This window comes from Eretmochelys imbricata, chromosome 5, assembly GCF_965152235.1.
Source record: "Eretmochelys imbricata isolate rEreImb1 chromosome 5, rEreImb1.hap1, whole genome shotgun sequence".
NCBI lineage: Eukaryota > Metazoa > Chordata > Testudines > Cheloniidae > Eretmochelys > Eretmochelys imbricata.
Genome location: NC_135576.1, coordinates 115595672 through 115612302, shown reverse-complemented (window position 1 = coordinate 115612302; position 16631 = coordinate 115595672). Strand labels below are relative to the sequence as shown.

The 16631-nt window shown below is 37.0% G+C and overlaps 2 protein-coding genes across 7 annotated transcripts in view; one reads left to right on the top strand and one right to left on the bottom strand.

The window, feature by feature from the left end:
- The window catches only part of IFT74 (intraflagellar transport 74), a 63636-nt gene that overhangs the window by 39879 nt on the left and 7126 nt on the right, over nucleotides 1-16631 (bottom strand). For 4 of the 6 annotated variants that reach the window (XM_077817737.1, XM_077817735.1, XM_077817739.1 and 1 more), the window contains exons 4-8: nucleotides 14852-14900; nucleotides 14054-14152; nucleotides 13801-13861; nucleotides 9487-9546; nucleotides 7997-8058 (exon numbers count right to left, since the gene is read on the bottom strand). In XM_077817737.1, coding sequence (XP_077673863.1) covers nucleotides 7997-8058; nucleotides 9487-9546; nucleotides 13801-13861; nucleotides 14054-14152; nucleotides 14852-14900 — 331 coding nt within the window. Of the gene's footprint in view, nucleotides 1-7996; nucleotides 8059-9486; nucleotides 9547-13800; nucleotides 13862-14053; nucleotides 14153-14851; nucleotides 14901-15010; nucleotides 15149-16631 lie in introns of all 6 variants that reach the window. The other 2 variants (XM_077817740.1, XM_077817738.1) reach the window with 2 other exon arrangements.
- On the top strand, nucleotides 1712-6224 carry LRRC19 (leucine rich repeat containing 19). Its single transcript, XM_077816475.1, has 4 exons — nucleotides 1712-1795; nucleotides 3622-4126; nucleotides 4249-4464; nucleotides 5896-6224. Exons 1-4 carry the CDS (start codon nucleotides 1712-1714, stop codon nucleotides 6222-6224), a joined length of 1134 nt encoding a protein of 377 aa, XP_077672601.1.

The following is a 16631-nucleotide window of genomic DNA, read 5'->3' as shown; positions in this document are numbered from 1 at the left end:
TTAATTCTGCAATATCTTTTTAGATGGGGGTAACCAGTACCATACATAGCATTCCAGATAAGGCCACATCACTGATTTATATCAAGGCATTATAATATTATCCACATTTATTATCACATTCTTTATGCATCCTAACATTTTGTTTGCTTTCTTGACCGCAGCTGTACATTGTCCAGAGGTCTTCACTGAGCCATCCACAGTTGAGTCTAGGTCCTTTTTCAGGGTTTATACAGTTAACATAAAAGAACCCTGTAAGGTGTCTGAGTTTTTAACTTTTTCCCCTCCACTGTGCATTACCTTATACTTATCAACATTAATATTCAGGTATAATTGTGTTGCCCATTCACCTAGCTTGGTTAAGTCTCTCTGAAGGTACTCATACAGTCATCTTTGGTCTTGACTAACCTAAATAACTCTGTGTCATCTGCAAACTTTGCTACCTTGCTGCTCACTTCCCTTTTCCAGCCCATTTATAAATATATTACACAGAAGGCCTGCTGTGAATCTTTAACCATGATGGATATTGACCATTTAATCCTGCTCTTTGTTTTCTGTCTCCTAGCTAGCTTCTGACCCATGACTACTGAGGGTTTTTTAGCAGCCTCTTGTATGGGACCATGTCAAAGACCTTTTGAAAGTCTAAATAAATCATCTCATCTGATTCTCCTTTATTCACAAGTTTACTAACAAGTTTGAAGACTGTGGATAGTTAGTGAGACACATTTTCCTTTTGCAGAAACCATGCTGCTTACACCCCATTATATCATGATCTTCCAGATGTTTTATTATTCTATTTTTAATTATTGTTTCAACCAGTTTGCCAGGTAGAGATTTATTGGTCTGTAATTAACCTGATCACTCCTAGTGCCTATTTAGAATATAGTCCCTAAATCTGTACTGCATATGTCTGAAGGAGCCTAGATTCAACTTCCTTAAGGGGTCATAAAGTAATTTTTTCTAAACTCTGGTTTTCCTGCCAAATCCTATTTCTCCATCTCTAGTGATTTTGCCTCACAGGATTTTTGCCTTTCTTGAAAATCCAAAGATGCTGCATGCATGTATCCTTTAATACAGTTTACATGGTTTGCATTCACTTTTACTTAATTACTTGATGGGTAGCTAAATCTTGCCAATAAACCCTGATTCAAAGGAGCAGATGGATCAGGTGTCATTTGCACAATTTCTGGAGGTAGGTTAATCTTAAAATGAATAGCCTCTGTAAGGAAAGCCCTCATGATTTCCAATAGATAGGGTGTATCCTGGTTCAAAGACCCCAACATAGCATGTTGACCCATGGTTACCTAGCTCCAAAGCACAGATGAATAGGTCGGTGCATAGAGGGCTATCCTATGACAAGAATAACAGATAGCTTATGAGCTTCATTGACTGTGCTGGTCACCACAAATACTGATCGACTGCACACAAGCTGCCTGGTTGCTTTCAGGTTTGGCTCAGTTCAATAAAAGCTGCAGCTATTTTGGCTAAAACACATCTTTCGCCCCAGCTGCAGTCTTATTGAGGCCTTTGGCAATATTTACGTAAGACAAAAATGCAGTAAGTTATGATGAATAATTTGTTTCAACTATAAATCAACAATTTTGTTTACATTACTAAAACAATCTTCACTAGGAGCATGCCTTTAAACTACCAATATAGCTACTTAAATTTTGGCCCTAACATGCAAAAATATTTTCTCTTCTAGATTTTGAACATGAAAATCTCTTGGCTAATGATCTGGATTGGAGCACTGTTCTCCGATCCAGTCACAGCTGACTGCAATACTACTTCTCTTTCTGTAAGTTTTATAACCATATCAACTAATCTGTTTAATTTTTGCTCATTTTTGTAGAAGATCCATGGAAATTACAGGAGGTGCCTTGTAGATCAAAGACATTATTTTTTTTAACAATAGTCCCATCTTCAACCACCTCTATACCTTATGGTGTATACATACAAAGCCTGTATATAGCTATAGCTGGAGCTATAGAAAGATTGATATTCAACAACCTGACGGTAGAAACATATAGAAATGCAATAAACAACATGGCTTTCTTTTAATTGTACAAAAAACCAATGCAAATCGTTATGACAAGTCTGCACTTTGTAATTTATTGAATTGCAAACATGTTTGATATATTTATGTTTTCAGATCTTGATCCAAAACCCAAAGTCAACGGTCTTTTCCCTGACTTCAATCAGTTTTGGAGCAAGCTCAAAAAACTGCAAGCTGCTGAGCACCCTCAAATACCACTCAAGCCAAGAGTGTTGACGGAGTTCAGCACTTCAGAAAGTCAGCCCTACAGCTTTTGAAAACAATCATAGCAATAAGAGAATAGAATTTGATTTTGAATTCCAAAGAGACTTTTAATTGAATTGCTTCCTCCTTCTTGTATTTATATTTGGGTGTCATGTACAGTCAGGTAATTAAACTGCTGTTACACTGATTACTCTGCTTACATTAAGGAAGTAACTCACTGCCTACATGTCTAGAACTAACTTTGCTATTTATCTTTTGCACTAACCTGTAGGAGAGCAAATTACACACACACACACGCACAAGAGAAATCCACCATCTTGTAAAAATAAAACAGGTCTCAGTGTACTCATTGGTATGCAGAATAAAATCAGTACAGTAGGCTCTCAGAGCTGAGATGACTGCAGGTAGGTTAGTTTCAACCCAGAAAACCAAATTCGTTTAAGTGTCTTGGTTGCCATAAAGATTTAATCTTTAGTGAACTCACTCCTTCTCAAAAGGTCTGCCTGAAAATCTTATTAAAATAAACATCTTTACATATGAAACAAAATATGAAGAGAAAACAAAAATGAGTTAATTCTCAAACTCTTGCCCCCTTCCTTTCATTCAGTCACTACACCTTTCTTTAGAGATCTTCCAGTTATGTAGGAAGGCAGTTCTTTTTATACTCAGCCCCCTTCCCATCAGGCCTGGCCAAAACTTCATATTACATTCCTAATTTCTCTTGGTCATTAATTCCCAGCTTCACCCCCTCACCACAGAGGGGAGTTTCACCTCCCCCTCTTGGAATTCCACACTCCAAAACTGCTTCACTAAGGGCTTGTCTACACTTACCGGGGGATCGATGCATGGCGATCAATGTATCAGCGGTCGATCTAGCGGGTCTAGTGAAGATCTACTAAATCGACTGCAGATCGCTCTCCCATTGACTCCTGTATTCCACCAGATCGAGAAGAGTAAGGGGAGTCAACGGGAGAGCATCTCCTGTCGACATCGTGTAGCGTGGACCCCATGGTAAGTAGATCTAAGTTCTGTCGACTTGAGTTACACTATTCACATAACTCAAATTGCATAGCTTAGATTGCCTTTTCCCTGTAGTGTAGATAAGGCCTAAGATGACTTCCACCACCTCAGTGACCGTGTCCCTTATCCCACAAGTATATTTTTAAGAAAATCAGGAATGGGATAGTACTGGCCCAGGACAGATTTCCTTTTGGACCTCAAAGAGTTGGAATGCTTGGTTACAAGGGTTTTTTGCACTGTAGGTGCTTGTCACTGTTTCTCTCTCCTTCACCATCAACTCTCCCTACTAGAAAATAATTTGTAATTTTCTATGTTTATATTGTTTTTCTTTCTCCCTTCAACAGGTTACTTGTGAGGAATCTGGAAAGAATTACTCTTCTATTCCTAACTCTCTAAATAAAAGTGTTACTAAACTGTGTCTTAGTAATAACAAAATTACTTTAAATGATTCTGACAAAAAGGTTCTTCAGCTATTTATTAACTTGACTGAACTCTATCTGAATGAAAATGCCATTACTGTGCTACATAATAATACCTTCTGCAATCTGTTAAAACTCACAGTTCTAGATATTAGTAGTAATTATATCAGTACAATCGAACAGGCTGCATTTACAGGCCTAAATCAACTATCCATATTGAATCTAAATCATAACAAAATATCCCAGTTGGATTCTGAGACAATTACAACACTAAAAAACCTGACAATTTTGAGACTACAGGACAATTTGTTGAAGTACTTTGATGTAAAAGCATCATTTAAACTGATTACCTTAAATGGAAATCCATGGAATTGTTCCTGTGGCCTGCTCAGTTTACAGAAATGGTTGAATACCTCAAACGTGACAATGGGTAAGTTTTGACAACACCAGGATTCAGGTCATTACACAATATATCACAATATCTTACTTACACTGCAGCGCAGACCCTATAAATACAATATTTCATGACCTTTTTATTATTCATACTTTCAGAACATGAAAATGACACTCTGTGTGCGTATCCAGATGTCTGGAACAAATCTTCTATCAAGACAGCACCTATCCAAAAATCTGATTGTGACTCAAGAAGAGGCTCTATAGCAGTCACTACACCTTCCACATCTGCCATCAGTCCTAAAAACATTGCCATTTTAACATTTTCTCTCAACTCTTCAAACAACAATATTAGGAGTAATGCATCAAATCCAGGTGATGTATTGATGTTTCATTTTAATACTTCATAATAGCACCATCCAATACTAGTGCTATGGGACAGTCCTCTAAAAAGTTAGGGATATGGGGATTGCTGTGCTCCTAGGCACAGAAATATTGTGTTCACATTATGTGGAATTTTTGTTATGTTTAACTTTATCAGAAGCTCAAAACTGACCTGAATTAGAACTCCATTATGGAATATTGTAAAATAATATCTATAAACTAATGATGTGAGAAGATTTGAGGTTCAAATAACCATCCAAGTGTTTGCATTTTAAATGAACTACAATCAAGCCACCCAGTTAAACCGCCCACAATCTTCTACCCCTGAAAACAGGCTCCTTCCTATTTTTAGTTTTCTTCTTGGTATGTAAACAAGCTCTACTGATTTACTTACCCATACCCTTATGCCTGACCTCTGGTGTGTTCAGTGAGAGGGCATCATGACTGTTCCCACTCTACCCCTATTGGAAACATGAAGGAGCACTTACACCACTTTCTCCACCATTAGTGTCCCATCTTGAACCACCATTACTCCACTTGATACCCTTCCTCTCCCTTTTTACCCACAATTTATTCTCTACTTCATCCTCCATCCAAATGATTCTGCTCCCCTGCCTTTTCCCACTCAGAGTAGCAGCTCCAATTCCTGCTCCTGAGCCCATCTTTCCTCTGCACAAAGAGACCAGTAGGACCGATGAGTGACTGAAATGGGAGAAAGAGACAGCAAGCTCTGGATCGTTTTATACCTAGGAGGCCAGCTCAGCCACAAAATCCCTTAGGATGCGGCAGCTGCCATAATTCCCTGGACACTAGCCAGCACTGTGAACACACAGGGTAGATTTGCAAATAGAGATTCTTGGCAGCTATGGTCTGTTGGGATTTTCATCATAAAGGAAATATATCTGGAGAGATGTGCAAAATGAAAAAAAATTAAAAAGTGACTATCTGGGTATAGATGTTCTTGAGGGCAATCACGTCAGCTTGAAGTGTGAAAATGAAAATCAGTTACATGTTCTGTTGTCCTATTCCAGGGATGAATCTAAAGTTCACTTAAAATCTGAATAATGATTCATGGAACGTGCCCAGAACATTTCAACAGACCTTCAGTCCTGAAAGGAAGTTACTTATTTAAACTTGACCACACAGCACATTCTAAGTATCTAGAGAGTTAAAATATGGACTTGGGCACCTGCAAGTAAAAAGTTTGTCCTCGGTGCAGAGATTTTGGTTGTCCAAACATAAGTATTCTATTAATGCTGTACAAAGAGTCTCAAGAGTCTCTATCACTTTGTTTCCATGAGTCCCTTATCAGGCCATGAAGCAATTAATATCATAGCTCTTTTGGTATTATGCAAGGAGCTGGTTATTTTGGTTTAAGATATTTAATTTAATGTGATTTTACTTTCTTTTGTATTCTTAAAGGTTCTCCACCTCTTGGCAAAACTTGGGCCTTTCTTCTGGGTGTTCTGGTGTTTGTCCTAAGCACTTCACTACTGATTTTTATTGCCATAAATTTCCCACGGTGGTACCTCTACTTGATCAGCTACAATCACCGTCGTCTGGAAGAGTATGAACCAGAAATATTTGACAAGGAGTTCACAACTGATCTGAGCACTTTTCCATCAATATCAAATACCAATGAGCACGATGCCATTGTAGCATTTGAACAAACTCATACATTTGTACTTGAGGAGGATGGATTTATTGAAGACAAATATATAGACGACCCTGGATTAACTGAAAAGGTCTAAATTCTTATATGATGGATGATCATTTGGCTTTACAATAGCTGATTATATAGGATCAATCCATTCAAAATCTTGTATATAAATATATCTAGTATGTATCACAGACAGAACTCAAAGCTCTCAATCCCTCTTTTTTGGACAAATGTGTGGCACATGTATTAACTGTAGAGGTAGGAAATCTGGTGTTGTGAATGTATTACCACAGTAACAAATATTTCAAAGTACATAAGCATATACTCCATATGTCTGACACTAAAATCTCACTGTTTGATTATAGTGGGGGAAAATAACACCTACTTCTTATATAGTATTTTCATCAGTAGATCTCAAAACACTTTACAAAGGTAGCATCATTACCCCTGTTTTACAACCAGGAACTGAGGCACAGAGTGGGGAAGTAACATGCCCATGCCGCTGGCAGAAGTGGGAATTGAACCCAGGTCTCCTGAGTCTCAATTCAATGCTCTATCCACTAGGCAAAACTAAAAACATTGAGTATCTAAGCCAAACTCAGTTTTCTTTATTCATAAACAAAAAGTATTTGTTTGAGTAAGCAAAACAAATACGCTGTCTTACCCCCATCATTTAAATGCATTCAAGGACAAATTACCATTATTATATACCAACCACCTTTTTATCTTATCCCACGGTTGCCTGATGTCTTTTTTCTTAACAGGTTCTGAATATCTGAAAACTGCCAATGCAGTACATATTTTTAACAATTTAAAGAAAACATTGAGAAATTTCCATTTTTAAACTGAAGGTAGATGAACCTCTTCACGATTTCCAAATGTTCTTAAAATCAGGATGTTGAGATATAGGAAAACATCATTTTATTTCAGGAATAATTTATAGTAAATGAGAAAATAGACATTTGTTTTTAATATTAGAAGAAAAATGTATTTCGTATTATTTCACAAAAGTGTTCATAAAATACAGCCAATAGCAAAATGCTCCACATTTTTCATCACTTTTTATTAAACTTTTAAAGTCACAAAATCTTTACGTTGTATAAAAAAACAAAACTTGAAACATTAATGGCTCAAATGTATCCTCAAAGAGACCCACTGGAATAAATGCTATTGGTTTAGGCATGTCTGAGGACAGAATTGGCACCAACTGTAAAAATAAATATACTACAAAAACTCGTGGTGTATTTATAAAACAGTTAGCAGGTATGTGGTCATTTTTAATGTATTTAGAAATCACTGAATAACAGATTTTAACTGTGTTATGAAGGCTATGGTAACATTTGTTTCTTTCAGTCAGGAAGTGAGACTAACTATAAAGCAATCCTGATGAAACAAAATGCTGTCAAAGAACAAAGTGTTTGTTTTTAAAGGAGACATTGATTCTTACATAATGTTCTTTTAAATAACTTCATTTTTGTTGTACTGAATGACATATTTAATGAATACAGATGCAGTAGTGACAGTATAACCTGTAGGATTATTGACCTGATAATTTCTGATTGACTTAGAGAACAAACCCATTATGTGTTCAGCTGATTAAAAATCAACTTCTTTATTAAAGTATATTGAAACAATATTTTAAATGTACTTTAGGACTATGCAGTACTTTAAAAAGTTGACTGAGTGAGTGAAGTTTTATTTCCTACAAACTTTATTCAGTGACACTTGTAGAGCATACATGCAACTCTTAGGCAATATTTTTCTGAGTTAAAAATCCCCCAATCAAATCACTTCTTCACTCTTACCCATTTTAATAAGCTACTTTATGCTCAAATTCAATTTTCTGATATTTGATGTACTTACGCTTGTCTCTCTGTAAAAATTATATCAATACTCTGAGCTTCCCGGTCATTTTGAGTTTTTAGCTGTTAAAAAAAAAAATCAATACTCAGTAACAGATTTTTGCATGAAAAGATTCTTGCCACTAATGAAAATATAAACAGTATCCATTCATCCAAGGTTATACAAGCATTTGAATGAACGAAGGGAATGGAAGACCAGAATGGAGATGGGAAGGAAAAGCAGCCGCCTCCTACCACAAAGGCCTATCTGATGCGGCAGAGATGGATTCTGTAACTCTAATTCCCATTGGAAGCCTGCATTTGAATAGGAGCTGCAATCATAGAAACTGCACATCAGTGTTTTTATTAATAATCAGGTTGGATCACTTAGGGTAAAAATATTTTCACTTGCTTCTCGAGCTCCTGGAAGCCTCTTTTCAAAGAAAAGTTCCTTCTGACTATGAACACAGTGAGCACTGGCACAGTCTTGGTGCCTGAAGACTCCCTCCAGCGAACTTATGAAATCAAGAAAGAACTTCAAGGGAAAGCACAGCTGATATGTATTTGCTTTTGAACACACCATAGGCCCATTAATGCACTATTGCTTTGGAGTCACTTGAAGGGCAGAGCATGGAGGAGAATGAAGAAAAACTCAAGAGCCTGGGGAATTTTACAAGCAAGACTGGTGCATGTGGTCAGTCTGTCAGGTAGTTAGTTTTCTGTGCCCTCCACCCAAATAATGTGTGATATATGTGAATACTGGTACCTTGGGTTGGGAGACATATCTCTCTTACCTGAAATAGAGAAATATCATGGGCTTTGAGGATAATTCTAAGCGCAACTGTGTCACTGACCAACAGATACCCCAGCATTAATGTCGAAACAGCTGGATGAAAAGGTTTAGTCAGTCTTTCAATAACTGCAGCTCTACACATGTTGTTTTAGGATGTAAACCACAGTATTTTAACACAATGAATATGGGATCCCAGGATACTACATTTAACACCCCATGCAGTGTTTTCAGGGTATACTCAAGATCTAAATTTTAGACACGCACTTCCTTAGGAAGCAAAAAGAAGAACTGAATTCACTGAAAACATATAATACCTTGATGAGTTTTTTACAACAGAAACTTTAATCTATTTAATTTTTTAAAAACTATCAATCCTGTTTCTGGAAAACAATTATCAAGTGTTTGCTAAACTTTGAGACAACAAAGAGTTTTATGCTGTCTTCATTCTATAACTAAGGCCTCAGTCCTCCAAACACTTACACATGTGCTTAACACAACACGCACAAGCAGCTCCATTGAAGTCATGTGCGTCCCAACCCTGCAAACTCTTACATACTTGCCTAGCATTACTCACCTGAATAATCCCATTATAGTCAATAGACTCTTTAGGTCAACAAAATCATGCATATGCACAGACATTTGAATGACTGAAGTTGTAATGTATATATATATTTTTATTGTAAATACTATATTACCATGGCAAATACTCAAACTCTTACCATATTATAATCGCTCATCACTTCTTCCATATCTGTATTGGTGTTAAGTTTATCCACTAGCTGAAACAAGAAAGAAGCTCAAACAGTTAATACTCTGTTCTTTTTAATTACATTAAAGAAACATACAAGAAGTTAGAAAACTCTTAAATCATTCTTTGAAAATGTTACAAAAGAAATGACTGGTATGGTATTGCAAACAAAAATCTGAAATTAGAAATTTTAATATATCATATGTAAGCTTCATATTTCATAATTCTTACAAGTTCTGTATAACTGTATAGAAAATTAATACTAAATAACATTAATATTACAGAAGTGGTATTGATTTCTCACATCCAAAGCAAAGTTGATTACTTATAATATCCAGTACATTTTCTTTTTTCTTTTTAAATACTCTCCTTGGTTTCCCTCTCCTTCTTACAAGCCTCAAAATATTTTTTCTCTCTACTGATTTAGTCCTTTCCTGTGGACATAGAGAAAGAAAGGCTAATTTTCAACTCCACTTCAAATTTGAAACAAAATGTATCTGTCCAATTAGCTTAAATCTCTTAATAACTTAACTATGGCTATGAACACACTTCAAAATAGTGCTTGTTAGTTAGGCAACCACTACTGCACAACCAATAGAAAACACTGTTTTTATGATTCTATGCAAGCATAGGTTAGTCTTTGGGATTTTTAAAAACAGTAAACTGGAGCACTGAACAGTATAAAATTCCTCAAAACATATCCTCTTTGCCCACAGAGATCAGCTTTCTTAGAATATAGAAGGCATTCTACATCACATTGGAATGATTTTAAAGTAACTAACATTTCAGGTCTAGGCAACTTGACAGAATCCTTTTAAAGTCACAATATTGTGATGCACATGTACAATAAAGTTGTAGAATATTGCTAAAAATTTCTAGATCCATAAAGAGATAACACTGTAGCATTTAGTAGTGGAGGTATCAGTGTAGAGGTGACCAGATGTAAGGAACCAGAGTGCTGACATGTAAAATTAGACAGGTTTAGAGGATTTTGTTTTTAGATAAGGGTTGGGGGAAAGCTGACAGGTGCAGAGGAACACAGTTTGGGTAGAGACATCCCTTAGGGATGAATTTATTAAAGGGGGACCTCCACATCCAAGTAAAGAGGATAGAAAAGAAGTTGGTAAAGTACAGGTAGGAGCTAGTCAGGAACAGTAAAGAATAAGAGATCACATTTAAATATAACATATAAAAGCAAGCAACTGAATATTGACAAAATGTACAAGTTCTTATACACAAATGTGGGAAGTCTAAATACTAAGATGGGTGAAGTGGAGTGCCTGGCATTAAATGAGGCTATTGATATAGCAGGCATCACAAGAACTTGGTGGAAAGAAGACAATCTATGGGACCCTAAAAATCAGTGTACAAAATGTATAGGAATGACAAAGGAGGTAGTGGGGGAATTATCTCCATATTCACTGGATACATGTCATCTCAGGAAGGCATGCAGAGAGAATATTTCTAGACACCATAAATTATTGCTTCTTGGAGCAGCTTGTCCTGGATCCCACAAGGGGAAGAAGCAATTCGTGATTTAGTCGTAAGCAGTAATCTGGTGCAACGGGGGAATATAGCTGAACTGCTTGGTAATAGAAACCATAATGTAATGAAATGTAACATCCTTGTTGGGCAAAAAAGACAAAGAAACCCACCACAGTAGCATGTAACTTCAAAAAGGGGAACTAAACAAAAATGAGGGAAATTAAAAGGAACAGTCACAGGAGTGAAATGCCTGCAAACTACAGAGACTATTTAAAAACACCATAATAAAGGTTTAAACTAAATATATACTCCAAATAAAAAAAAACAGTCAGAGGACCAAAAAAAAAAAAAAAAAAAAATGCCACCATGGTTAAACACCAGAGTAAAAGAGGCATTTAGAAGCAAAAAGGCATCATTTAAAAATTCAAAATCAAATCCTAGTAAGGAAAATAGAACGGACCATAAATTCTGGCAAGTCAAGTGTAAAAGTATAAGCCAGGCCAAGAAAGAATTTGAAGAGACACTAACTAAAGACAAAAAAGTAACGGCAATTAAAACAAAACAAAACAAAATAAAAACATCAGAAGCAGGAAGCTTGCCAAACAAACAGTGGGGCCACTGAACGACTGACGTGCTGAAGGAGCACTCAAGGAAAACACAGCCATTGAAGAGAAGCTAAGTGAATTCTTTGCATCAGTCTTTACTGCAGAGGATGTGAGGAAGAGTCCCACAACTGAGCCATTCCTTTCAAGTGACAAATATGAGGAACTGTCCGAGATTGAGGTGTCAACAGAGAAAGTTTTGGAACAAATTGATAAATTAAACTGACAGAGATGGAATTCACCCAAGAATTCCTAAGGAAATCAAATATATAACTGCAGAACTACTAACTGTGGCATGTAACCTATCACTTAAATCAATCTCTGAACCAGATGACTGGAGAATAGCTAATGTAATGCCAACTTTTAAGAAAGGCTCCAGAGGTGATCCTGACAATTACAGGGCAGTAAACCTAACTTCAGCACCAGGCAAACTGGTTGAACCTACATGAAAGCTCAGAACTATCAGATTCAAAAATAAGCATAATATGTTGGTGAAGAACCAATATGGCTTTTGGAAAGGGAAATCATGTCTCACAAATCTAATAGAACTATTAAGGGTGTCAACAAGAATGTGGACAATGGTGTAATAGGACTTTCATAAGTCTTCAACAAGGTTCCTCACCAAAGGCTCTTAAGCAAAATAAGCAAGCATGGGATAAGAGAGGTCTTCCCATTGATCAGTAACTAATTAAAAGTCAGGAAACAAAGGGTCAAATAAATGCGTAGTTATCACAATGGAAAGCGGTAAACAGCGGGTTCCCCTAACGATCTGTCTCATCACCAGTGCTGTTCAACATATTCATAAATAATCTGGAAAAGGGGGTGAACAGTGAGATGGCACAATATATAAATGAAACAATATTACTCAAGATAGTTAAGTCCAAATCAGATTGCGAAGAGTTACAAGGTATCTTACAAAGGTATCTTACAAAACTGAATGACTGGGTGACAAAATGGCAGATGAAATTCAATGTTGATAAATGCTAAGTAATGCACATTGGAAAACATAATCCCAACCGTACGTACAAAATTAGGGGATCTAAAGTAGCTGTTACCACTCAAGAAAGAGATCTTGGGTCATCATGAACAGTTCTCTGAAAACATGCTTAATGTGCAGCAGCAGTCAAAAAAAGCAAACAGAATGTTAGGAACCATTAGGAAAGGGACAGATAATAAGACAGAAAATATCATAATGCCACTATATAAATCCATGGTATGCCCATACCTTGAATACTGTGTGTAGTTCTGGTCACTCCACCTCAAAAGATATATTAGAATTGGAAAAGGACACAGAAGGTCAACACAAATGATGAGAGGTATGGAATACCTTCCATATGAGGAGAGATTAAAAAGACTGGGACAGTTAAACTTAGAAAAGAGATGACTAAGGGGGAGATGACTATGAGAGAGGTCTATAAAATCATGAATAGCGTACAAGAACATAACCCAAGAACCAGGGTCACCCAATAAAATTAATAGGCAGCAGGTTTAAAACAAACAAAAGGAAGTATTTCTTCAAACAACAGAGTCAACATGTGAAACTTGTTGCCAAGAGATGTTGTGAAGAATTCTGGGTTCAAAAAGAATAGATAAGTTAATGGAGGATAGGTCCATCAATGGCTATTAGCCAAGATAGTCACGGACAGAACCCCATGCTCCAGGTGTCCGTAAATCTCCAAATGCCGGAAGCTGAGACTAGATGACAGGAAATGGATCACTCGAATTGCCTTATTCTGCTCATTCCTCTGAAGCATCTGGCACTGGCCACCGTCTGAAGACGGGATACTGGGCTAGATGGATAACTGGTCTCATTCAGTATGGCTGTACTTATGATGTTATATCAACAACTCCCAAATTATCATTGAGGTCATTGATCAAATAATCAGAGAATTCACTGAAAAGCCAAGTGAAATTATTTTTTCAAATGACATACTGTAATAAACATCAAATCTGATATTGTTGGGGGAGGTTGCGTCTAACCATAAAATGACTAAAATGTATGTGTGGGTGTACATATCCTTATGACAACTATGCAAGCATTTGTTTCCTTTTTAATAAGTGAATTAAAGCAGTTTTAAACAGTAAATCTTTCTAATGGGAAACGTCATACAAAAAAAATACTAAGTTAAAACCAGTATGTGCACCATGCAAAAGCAATGGGGGGAAAATCTAGTGTGAAACAGCTAACAATAGCATACCATATTGTAGTCCGCTAGTTGACCTTGAAATTCTTTGATTTCACCAGCTAAAGTCTCTGCCCTAGATAAAGAAAAAAAATTCAATTTTATGAGATTAAGTGTTTTATACAGCAAAACAAAATCAGAACAAGTATTCATTTTTATCGTTTTCTAGGTTGCACGATATTGATATGCAAGTCTGATATAACAAAAGACGAGGTCCTGACAAGGCATTTGGGTATGCTAACATTGCATTAACTGCAACATGACTCACCTCTTTTCATATGACAGATAGACAGAATTCTCCTGGTTATACATTTCTATTTCTTTCTGAAGTTTATTTATTTCTGTTGCGAGTTCACTTATTTTGCTTCTATAGAAAAGAAATATAAAAAGTTACTTGTATGCTTAAAATGTACAACTAAAATACTGTAGGATAAAGCTAATACTAGATTATAAATGTATATGTATTCAAGCCATCTCTCTTGTATTACAGATTGTCTCAAACAGCTCTAGGATCAGCTAAAGAAATTTAAAAAGGGGTTCTATCTTGGATAAACTCTTAAACAGTTATAAAGTACTGAACTCGGATAGCATAAAAAGTTCATTTTATTTAAATTTAGAGTATTTTCTCCTCTTTGGTGTAAGTGTAAAGTAGAATTGTTCAGTTGTTCCAGTAGAACAATCCCACAACAGTTTCACAACATGGGTAGCCTCTAAAGGTAAGAGGATATGATTTAGGAGTGCCCATCCAACACAGAAATTTTACTGAACATGACAAAGTGTTTTATAAGATACTTGGGCAATAATGAAAAATGTTAATTTAGCAAATTTATTCTTGGAATTAAGGGCGAAATGTACCCCAAGATAGAGGATCTACAAAGGCCCTCCTCATCCCAAAAAGCCTTATAACAGGGAGAATTTCAACATAAGTGAACAAGCCAACCTAATCCACATTAATAAGTATGGCTATTACTAGATTTATGATGTTGTATTTTATTCCTTGATATGGGTGTGGGGAGGGAGAAGACATTAACTATGCTACAGCTTGAAAGTGTTGTCACTAACATACCTAAGCAGTCCAAGATAATAGGATTTATCCATAATCTGTCTCTGAGGACCTAACAAAGGAGAACAAGTAACATTTTATTAGAAGATAATGTGTTTTAATGAGACAAATTAAGTTCACAAAGGACGAGCTGAAGTTATACTCCAAACAGAGAACGAGCACCTTCAGAATGTCCTCATACAGCTTTTATTCAACCAATACAGATGAAATCAGAGATACATGTTAGGCTTCGGTGGGGATTTAGATTACTTAAGCAACTGAAAGTTTCTGAGATGAATCTTGCAGGAAGGTGACTTCATCCTAAAAAGAGATGGAGGATTTATAAAACCTGCTGTAATTTGCCCTATGTGTGTTCTCTACCAAAACGAAGCACATATTAAAAATAAAGACATAAAAGTTAAAAAGCATCATAGAAACACTTAATTCAAGGACAGAGTTTCAACCCCACTTTGTTTTTCTTACACTCTCCACCTCAGCTAAGCCTAGAATTTCATGTTCAGCTCCATTGCTGATCTAGCCTCATCTATCGTTTAGATTTGGTTCCTCTATGCTGCTCCAGCCTCCCGCGCTCTGACTGACTTTTCTTGCGGTTTGTACCAGCCCAGCCATGCCATCAGGCTGAATAAGTCCTTTAAAAAACAGGTTCTCCCTGCCCTGCGCTACATCTCTTTTCACTCTTTGTATAAAGCTGAAATCACCTGGAGGTGCATCACATGCTCTCTCCCAGTTCTACAGGCTAAACATCACAGCACATAAAGAAACAGATTCTCCGCACAGCATAAAGCGGTGACATATGAATCAGCGGGCTCTCTGGGTGACAATCTACTGTAAGTCTAGCTGCTATATACCTTCCTTTCTTTTTCACCTGCTCAGCAGTGATTTTAGGATAGATTCTCTTCTACAGTATGGCCCCATATTGCAAATGGACTGTAAAGACAGCTGATCCAGCCAATGGGACTTTCACCAACTCCAAGCCACCTCCAACATAGGGGATATTTTGGTAGCATGGTCATAGACTGTTGTGTCCCAGAAATAATTGGTTGATGTACCAACCTCCTTGGAGCCATAGCCACAAGACATAGTATAAAGGACCTCTAAACAATGCTGCGGTCTGGGCTGGTATAGAACCAGCCTTAGACATTATGAGTTGCCAATAGTTCCTATTCACCCCATCTTGTCCCTCAGCTGTTCCCAATGCTTAGTGGGCATAGCTAAATTGGAGTCTTTGAGAGGACAGGGAAGAAAGGAGAGCAGCAAATACGCACCCTGGACTTCAGAAAAGCAGACTTTGACTCCCTCAGGGAACTGATGGGCAGGATCCCCTGGGAGAATAACATGAGGGGGAAAGGAGTCCAGGAGAGCTGGCTGTATTTTAAAGAAACCTTATTGAGGTTACAGGGACAAACCATCCCAATGTGTAGAAAGAACAGTAAATATGGCAGGCGACCAGCTTGGCTTCACAGTGAAATCCTTGCTGATCTTAAACACAAAAAAGAAGCTTACAAGAAGTGGAAGATTGGACAAATGACCAGGGAAGAGTATAAAAATATTGCTCGGGCATGCACGAGTGAAATCAGGAAAGCCAAATCACACCTGGAGTTGCAGCTAGCAAGAGATGTTAAGAGTAACAAGAAGGGTTTCTTCAGGTACGTTAGCAACAAGAAGAAAGTCAAGGAAAGTGTGGGCCCCTTACTGAATGAGGGAGGCAACCTAGTGACAAAGGATGTGGAAAAAGCTAATGTACTCAATGCTTTTTTTGTCTCTGTCTTCACGAACAAGGTCA